An 8,543-nucleotide genomic window follows, 5' to 3' on the forward strand; every position below is an offset into this window, starting at 1 on the left:
CAAACGTCTTTGATGTCGTTTCTGGTTATGGTATCAGACACTGAGGGAATTGTGGACATAAATGTGGCCGTAAACATGTAACCTACCTGGAGGAATTTGAGCCGTCTCTTCTATAATTTATAATGGTTGAGAAGGTGAAAGTGAAACCAGCCTCATCGCCTGCTGTTCCACTTCACTCACAGAACACCAGGGTTTGGAGTAATAGCAAATTTTGAATATCTTTTTTTTTTTTTTTTTTACCACTAGTTATACTTCTAGTTAATAGTTTTAATACAGTGGATGTCCCATCCTCCTTGAAGCAGGTAAACGAGATCTGTTTGTCCATCGTGTTTCCAGTGAAACTTGATGGACGGGTGACATGGACACCGCAGTCCCTGTCGCACTGACCCCATTGGGTCCATGACCACTTGTAATTGGACGCTGTCTGAGGGAGCTGATCACTCAGTCCGCACGTCTCCTGCGCTGATACCCGCCTGCTGCACCATGCGGGCTAAAGCCTCGGACATGCACAGCAAGGACTGTGTCAAAGTGGCCGTCAGAGTCCGACCGTTCAACAAGGTCAGTGTGCACTTATTGAGTATATTTACAATTTCACTTTTAATGGCTGTCATCAGTTTATCAATCTATTTTATTTTTTATATTTCATATGTTTTCCTCAAGACTTTATTGTATTGTGAGTCTTGCTTTGAGGCTTATGTTATAGAGCTAAGATGAAAAACAATGGAGCTGGTGCCATTGCAGATAATCAACTGAAACTTTTCATTCATAAAATAAATTGATATTAAATAGTTGTTTATCTCATAATTTTCTCTGCTTGTAGAGAAGTTAAACATTAGCCTTACTTTCATCAAATGTTACCTCTTAACCACCTTGTCCTCTTCATTTCTTTCCTCCATTCAGAGAGAGAGGGACGCAGGCAGCAGGTGTATTGTCTCCATGGTGACGAGCTCTATCACCATCCAGGACCCGCGTGAATCCCAGAGTCGTCGCACCTTCTCTTTTGACTACGCCTACTGGTCCCACAGCAGTTTTGCACAAGACAGCAGCGGCCTCTACGTGCCCGAAGAACCCGGGGGGCGATACGCCGACCAGGTCAGCGCCGAAGCCTCCTGGTAGAACTGCATCACAGGCAACATTGGTGACCCTGTGCAGCAAGCAGGTCATGCAGATGCAAGTAGAATGCCTTTCAGATCTAGAACAGTTTAAATATAGACTGCCCAGATAGAACAGACTAAGAATGCGTTTGAGCTGGACAATATCTGCTCACAACCTCATGAAATATCTATCCCCAGAATAGTGTGTTCCAGGACCTGGGGGAGGGAATACTGGAGAATGCACTGCAGGTAACCATCATTGTCGTTATCGTTGTGTGCTAGTTGCAGATATCCATTTGTCTGCCCAAATTCGGATCTGTCCTAACCGTTAAAGTTGCTTGCAGGGTTACAACGCGACACTGTTGGCCTACGGGCAGACCGGCTCGGGGAAGAGTTACTCCATGGTGGGCTACGGGCCGAACAAAGGCCTGGTTCCTAAAATCTGTGGCCGACTATTTCAGGCCATCAGAGAGAACCAGGACACCAGGCAGTGTCAGGTACGTAAGTGTAGGTGGCGGCCTGTAGGCGTCATGTATGGGAGGTGTTTGGTAGTGAAAAGAGCCAATGTTATTTTCATAACAATGTTTTTGTTTTTTAATGTCTACACAGGTCTTTTTCAGTATGCTGGAGATCTATAATGAACAGGTAACTTTACAGAAGCTACATTTGCCTTTCTTTTGCTCTTTTACTCCTGATTCATTTTTCTGTGAAAGTCTTCTCTGGCTATTACATTCATCAGGAATAGATCGGGCTCTCTGATTCCTTTACCTCTGTATATATATTTAATCCTGGCTCTGTCCAGGTGGTTGACCTGCTGTCCCGGGGGTCTCGTACTCCAGGAGGACTCAGGGTCAGAGAGGAGCAGCAACGGGGCTTCTATGTGGAGGCCCTTCGAACAGTGCCATGTGACAGCGCCACACAGGTGGAGATGAGGAGTGTGCAAAAGGAGAGAAAACCCTCTGAAGGGGAGATGGATAGATAACTGTCCTCATTTCTCAGCAGCTGTGTCCTGCCAGTTTTGTAATCATGTAATTGAGCAATTAGAGGATTTCAGGGTGTAACTCAGTGTGCTCTGCTATCGTTTTGTTTTTAGAAACATCATGTTAAAGTGAGACTGTTTAAATGTAGGTGGAGCAGTTGATGGAACAGGGCACCAGGACCCGAACCACTGCCGCCACTAACATGAACGCCAATAGTAGTCGCTCGCACATGCTCATTATCCTCCAGCTCAAACAGGTACATCTCTCCACGTTCCGCCCCAACTACGACACGCATTCTCCAAAAGGTCTCTTTTTTTTTTTTTTTTTTTTTTTTTTTTTTTAATGACAGCTCTGTGACTTCCTGTCAGATTTTTTCCAAAGAGAGCATCACGAAGCAGTCCAACATCAACTTGGTGGACTTGGCTGGCAGCGAACGTCAGCGGTCGTCCGGGTCGGAGGCCGATAGACTCAAGGAGGGCACGGCCATCAACCTGAGCCTCACCACCCTGGGCAATGTTATCAGGTTGGCCCGGTGTTTAGTCGCCTGTACCCATTCCGTTTTGGTTTATTCACATCCTCCTCTCTGCTCTAGCTCCCTTGCTGATGTGGCGGTGGGGAAGAAGGTTGTCCACATCCCCTACAGAGACTCTGTTCTCACCAAGCTGCTGCAGTCTGCACTGGGAGGCAACAGTCGCACTGTCATGGTAACGGGCACGTCACGCACACAAAAATAGTGGTACCACACACCCATGGCGGTATGATAAGTACTGTCGTTTTTTTTTACCATCAATCAATTCATTTAAAGATCGCCACACTGAGCCCTGCGGATATCTGCTATGAGGAGTCTCTCTCAACCCTGCGCTATGCTGAGAGGTACCATAAGCCACCATAATAAACAACAATAACAATTCTACGACAGGTTGTTATTGTTATGGCCCTTTTTCTTCTTGGGCTTTCACTCTTTTCCTCCCACCCACCCACCTCACACCTCCCTCGCCGCTGCAGGGCCAAGCGCATCCAGAACCGAGCGGTGGTGAACGAGAGCCCCACCGAGCGCCTGGTTAAAGAGCTGAAAGCTGAGAACGCCAGACTGCTGCAGCGACTGAGCCGGCTGGGCCAAGAGGGCCGCAGAGCCAACGACGAGACCAGTGAGACCCACTTTTAGGATCGAACGGAATAGATCAGAACTCCGCTGACCTGTGTGTGTGTGTGTGTGTTCAGAGGAGCTTCGTCAGCTCCTCACCCATAATGAGCTCCAGATCAGAGCCATTCAGACTCTGTGGGAACAACACCTGCAGGAGGCGCTGAAGGACTGGGAGCAGCAGTATGCTAATATCACACAGGTGCATGCGCACACACTCACACATTTCAATATGCAATCTCATGCACTAACTCATGCATTTTTTTGATGAGCTTTTTTCTTTTCTTTTCACATGTACCAAGTGAATATGTTTCATCTGTCCCACTCCGTGACCCTCAGGAACGAAGGATGATGCAGATGCATCCCTACGTCCTGAACATCAACGAGGACCCTCAGCTGTCGGGGGTTGTCAAGCTTTTCATTGAGGAGGGTAACTCTGTCTCCTTCTTCATATTGTGACGAATGTCTCGTTCTGGAGTTCAGTACGCCTCCTCGAGAAGGGGGTTTCGGCACTCGAGGACTCCCCAGTAGGCTGGAGAGATTGATGTGGAACATCCCAGAGCAGCTTGTCGTACAGTCATTTGCGTGTTTATTACCAAGCATTAACACGGTTTATTCTTTCAGGGGATTGGCACATCGGCCTGTGTGACTCTTCCCTAAGATCAATCTCTATCAAGGGCTTGGGGTGAGTTTGCATCACATCAAGATAAGGACCCGGCACAACAGTCTATACATGATTTGATTAGTCTAATTACTGCTCTTGATTTGTAATCTGTTGTTCTTTGTTGCTCGCATAGGCAGTAGGCCCCGTAAGCCTCTTAAAGAATCGAGAAAATGAAACATGGATGAATGAAATATTGTACACTAGTGTCTTTTCTGATCCTACAAACACATGCACGTGTGTTTGTGTGTGTGTCAGGATCCAGGAGCGTCATGCTGTGTTCAGAAATGAAAAGCGACGGGTAACACTGACCCCACTGGGGGGGTCAAAGGTCATTGTCAATGGCAACACCGTCTTCCAGACAACTGAGCTGCAGCACCTAGTGCGTGTCAACACATGCGCCAACATTATGATATGACTACGTGGCTTGCATATATACACACACGCAAAACAGATATTTAAATGGTCCTGTTTTAGTATTTCCTAAATATACCATATTACACATTGTAATATACGTCATAGTATTGCATAACAAATACAGTGGTACGTATGTTATAACAATGTTTTTCCCTCCTTTTTTTGTGTTGCCCTCTAGGACCGTCTCATTCTCGGCTCCAACTGCACCTATCTGTTCATCGGTTACCCCTCGGAGAGGGGCGGGGATGACTGGAGCCGCTATGACTACGACTACTTCCAGTCAGAGCTGGCTGCTGCTGAGGGCATCCACCTGGGTGAGCGGCTGAATCCACAGCTGGAGGAAACACAGATGTATCTTCTGTAAGGGAACCAGTTAGATATTATTTATGTGTCTGTGTGAAGGTGAGTCTAGTGCCGGGTCCAGCCAAACAGACCCCAGTCTGCTCGCCGTCTTCTACGACTACGTCAAACTGATGCCCATGGTGGCCGAGGCCAACCAGATGAGCCAGGAACTGAACAAGGTAACACACATGCAGCATGTTTGTAGTAAAGTGCTCATTCGGATTAATATATGCATATGTGTAACTTTTGATGGTTATGTATTAAAAATGAGTAAACCTCTATTCTCCATGATCTGACATTTTAGGGGGTGCAGTTTAAGTTGGAGATTAAGAATCTGGCCTTGTCTGACTCAAAAGGTCATGACCTGCAGAAAGAGATTGTTGTCAGAGTCACCTCTTTGGGAAGCAAACAGGTTGGTATATCGCCGTCTCTCTCTGTATGGTTCTATTTCCACTTTTTCTCAACTTCATAACTACATCCAAATTTTTTCACACTCCTTCCCTAGGTATGGATGTGGTCCAAGGCCAAGTTTGTGAACCGTAAATTTCTGATGGAAGATGCCTACCAGCAGCACCAGGTTGAGAATAGCGGAGACAATGTAATTAAATACAGGGGACATGATGCTGAGAGATTATATTCAAAGCATGTACTGTAAACAAAACATTCTAGCAAAAATGGCAAAAATATGGGATTATGCAGATGGCTTTCTACCGTTCTATATGTTTATAATTCAAGCATTTCTTTCTTGAAATCTAGTAATATGTTATTGGGGTAAAATAATTGAAATGGCCAATTCGAGCAGACTTGCACCTCCATAATGCCAGAGAGCCATCTGAGCGTGATTTCATCTTGAGAAGGAATGCAGCTTGATGAAAAGGCAGCTCGACTTTGAAATTCTAAAATCCTATTACCATGTCTGCACAATCATTAACAGTTTTACGTTTCAGAGCCATAACTATTTGATTTGTATTTGGTTCTTGCTGTCAGAGAATAGAGGGTCTGTCTACAGCTGCTTCAGTCAGGGACAACGACCCTTTCTGGGATCCGGTGGAGCCTGTGCTTCTGGGCACGGCTCACCTCTGGCTTCAGTCTCTGGCTTTCCGAATCCCTCTGGAAGAGCAACTTGAGGTATGTAAGACCCATCAGTCAGTACTTATCGATGAGCACAGTTCAATTTGTTTCATAATCTCCTGTCGGCAGGTGCTTGGGTCAGAGGGCACAGAGGAGGCTATTCTACAAGCACAGCTGATCCCCTGCACCTCCACTGGATTGTATGACACACACACACACACACTAACCCTAATTATTGACTATATATATATATATATATATATAGATACATATTATTACTATTTTTTTTTCACCTTCCAGCCCTATGGGGGAAGATGACATTCTGATTGACCCGTCTGAGTTACTCGGTCGACGACTGGACTTCCAGCTGGTCCTGGAACAGTGTTGTGGCCTCCGTTGGATCAGAGAGGTCCGCAACAGAGGGGTCCAAATCGGGTGAGAGCACATGAGGCTTCATGGAGGAACATCGAAGGCACTGGAGACAATCTGAAGTACAGGAAGGATAGAATTTGTGGATGGCACATGAATAACAAGGCGCATTAGGATGGACCTTGTGTTGTGATAATTCTAATGATTATTAAATAGGAATTATAAATGGCCTCTGCATTCAATGCAGCAAACAGTGAGATACTGAGCTTTGCTTTTCTCTCCATCTCAGTTTCAGGTTGTTTAATTGCATCCAGCCGCTCTACTCCCCGGCTGTGTGGCACAACGTCAACCCTCTGTTGGACCACCGAGTTCACTTTGCCTCTCTGCACACCTCCCAACTGCTGCTAGACTACCTGCAGAGCAGCGCTGTGGTGCTGGAGCTCTGGGGCCTTCAGGGTGAGGATGAACAGATAGAGATGTGCAAGAGTCTCCATATTTTTCATTGAAGTAAAATATTTAATAGAACGGGTGCATGTTCAATAAATATGTTGTATAGAAGTATAAAATAGTTATCAAAGGCGTATTTCACACGATTGCATCATTTCATTTCTTACCAGCAGCCCAAAATGAAAGTTATCAGATATTAATCTGCTTTAATGCCTCCCTCAGATGCACAGAGATGAGCTAGAGTGGGATGATATTGAATTATTGTTTCATTTTCCACACCGATCTCACACCCAAGTTCAAAACATTTTCTGCTGTGCATAATGTCACTATAGAAGTACAATGGACACTCAGATCATTAAAGTTGCAAATGAGAGTTATCTGTTCCAGAGGGTTGTACTGACCTGACATCCTCTCTGGATGGAGTGAGGATGACTACAGAGGGAATCTTTATCATCGAGGAGGCCGGCCCAACAGACGCCGCAGTGAGTTTTATGTTGAGTTCCTATTCAGGAACTTCAGGAATGATCTTTCACTTTGTTTCTAAAGCTGGTTAAGACACTTTATCAAATATTCAAAATGATACATTTGCCTTCCATTGGAAGACAGCAGATATATAAAATCATAGGATATTACAGAGTTTCCCAACAACTGGCACAGGCCTGATGTAACGTTGTATCCGCAGGAGAACATTTCCGTTGCAGTGCTTGTATGAATCTATCTAAGAATGAATCTTGTCTATCCGTTGTTGCAGCTTGTGGACTCCCCAGAGCTCGGCTTCCCAGTGAGAGCGCTTCAACAGGACTTGGAGCAACTGAAGAGTGTCAATGCTTCACTGAGAAAAGAAAATCAAAGTCTGAGAGAAAAACTCAACGCAGCTCGCAATGGTAACTGAAACATACACATCCAACATTGAGCTCAATCTGCTGTTAAATTCAAAATAGTTTCATCTATACTCATTTTTTTAGTGTTATCAACAGACATGATCGAAACGTTTTTGCATGGCAAAATATTCCCATTCATGAAACCAAATACACTTGACGTTCCCTGTGTGTTAGGGGGAGAGGGCGTGCGCGGTCGGTCGCTGCGTCCCGGCTGTGATGCAGAGTTTGCGCGTTCCCTCAAAGTTTTCTACCACAGCATGACCTCCGTCAGGGGTCAGCTGCAGCGCCTGCGCAGACACAGGCCCAGTGTACGTATGCAATGGCTGCAGCATTGGTTTTAGGGAGCATTTTAACAACCGGATTCAACCTTTGAATGTGGTAAATCAACAAGGAACCATCACACAGATGTACTGGTGGAAGAAAAGTTTTAGTAAGATTACAGTGAGCTCCCCGGAGTAACTGGTGGGGATTTAAATACTTTTTGGACTAAAGTCTTTTCCTTTCAGCTTGGTAAAAAATTCGATGAAACAAAATTTAAAATTCCAATTAGTTTTTCTTTGGTATGTTTGATATAACTTATTAAGTCAAGCCACATGTTTGTGTAGCTATCTGGAAAAGTAACCAGTAGAATATAGTGTGTGTGTAAAGTAACATTTGTCTTCAGGAGGAGTCCGACCTGCTGGGCCTCAGACTCTTTGTGGACGAGCAGAATCGTCTGCTGAAGGACTTCTCGGAACAGCTGGAGCAGAGCGTCTCCACACTTAAACAAGACGTCGCCGCCATTGTTCGCCGTAAACGAGAACGATCGGGAATCTGGTCTTGACTGATTGATAGTTTCACAAATTACTAAGAAGGTGGATTCTCTGGTTAAGACTGCAGAGATTCTATGAGGAGTATTGTGTGGATATTTTCTTTTCCAAGTTTTTTTTTTTTTACATATCGCTGTTTCAAAGACCTCCATCGTGATCATTCTGAAACCACAACATAATGCCATCGTTAAACCAGCTCAAGCAATGTGGTCACTGAACTGGACTTTCACATGTGATTGTAATATCCACAAGAGCCATAAAAGATGGTTACTTTAGTCAGTCAAGGACAACAGTTAGCTAAGCGCGTTAAATTCTGCGTAATGTACAAGAT

The 8,543-nt window shown here is 45.0% G+C and overlaps 1 protein-coding gene across 1 annotated transcript; it reads left to right on the forward strand.

Moving 5' to 3' along the window:
- Window positions 1-399: 399 nt before the first annotated feature.
- Window positions 400-8,504, forward strand: kif28 (kinesin family member 28). Its single transcript, XM_037451099.2, has 27 exons — window positions 400-558; window positions 901-1,092; window positions 1,293-1,343; window positions 1,439-1,591; window positions 1,704-1,739; window positions 1,897-2,016; window positions 2,223-2,330; window positions 2,443-2,597; window positions 2,667-2,778; window positions 2,880-2,947; window positions 3,080-3,222; window positions 3,296-3,417; window positions 3,555-3,645; window positions 3,840-3,900; window positions 4,135-4,258; window positions 4,472-4,607; window positions 4,696-4,814; window positions 4,940-5,047; window positions 5,141-5,233; window positions 5,623-5,763; window positions 5,836-5,906; window positions 6,007-6,141; window positions 6,365-6,531; window positions 6,910-7,004; window positions 7,274-7,406; window positions 7,578-7,711; window positions 8,068-8,504. The coding sequence occupies exons 1-27, from the start codon at window positions 400-402 to the stop codon at window positions 8,224-8,226; spliced, it is 3,186 nt and encodes a 1,061-aa protein (XP_037306996.2). The 3' UTR covers window positions 8,227-8,504.
- The last annotated feature ends 39 nt before the right edge of the window (window positions 8,505-8,543 follow it).

The sequence above is a fragment of the Pungitius pungitius genome, chromosome 4 (genome assembly GCF_949316345.1).
Source record: "Pungitius pungitius chromosome 4, fPunPun2.1, whole genome shotgun sequence".
NCBI classification, from domain to species: domain Eukaryota; kingdom Metazoa; phylum Chordata; class Actinopteri; order Perciformes; family Gasterosteidae; genus Pungitius; species Pungitius pungitius.

Excerpts from the sequence above, each read along its gene's own strand:
- kif28 (XM_037451099.2), top strand. The coding sequence starts at position 400 with ATGACCACTTGTAATTGGACGCTGTCTGAGGGAGCTGATCACTCAGTC. Across the intron at positions 2,598-2,666 it reads ACCCTGGGCAATGTTATCAG|CTCCCTTGCTGATGTGGCGG; the intron begins GTTGGCCCGGTG and ends TCTCTGCTCTAG. Across the intron at positions 5,048-5,140 it reads CCTCTTTGGGAAGCAAACAG|GTATGGATGTGGTCCAAGGC; the intron begins GTTGGTATATCG and ends CTCCTTCCCTAG.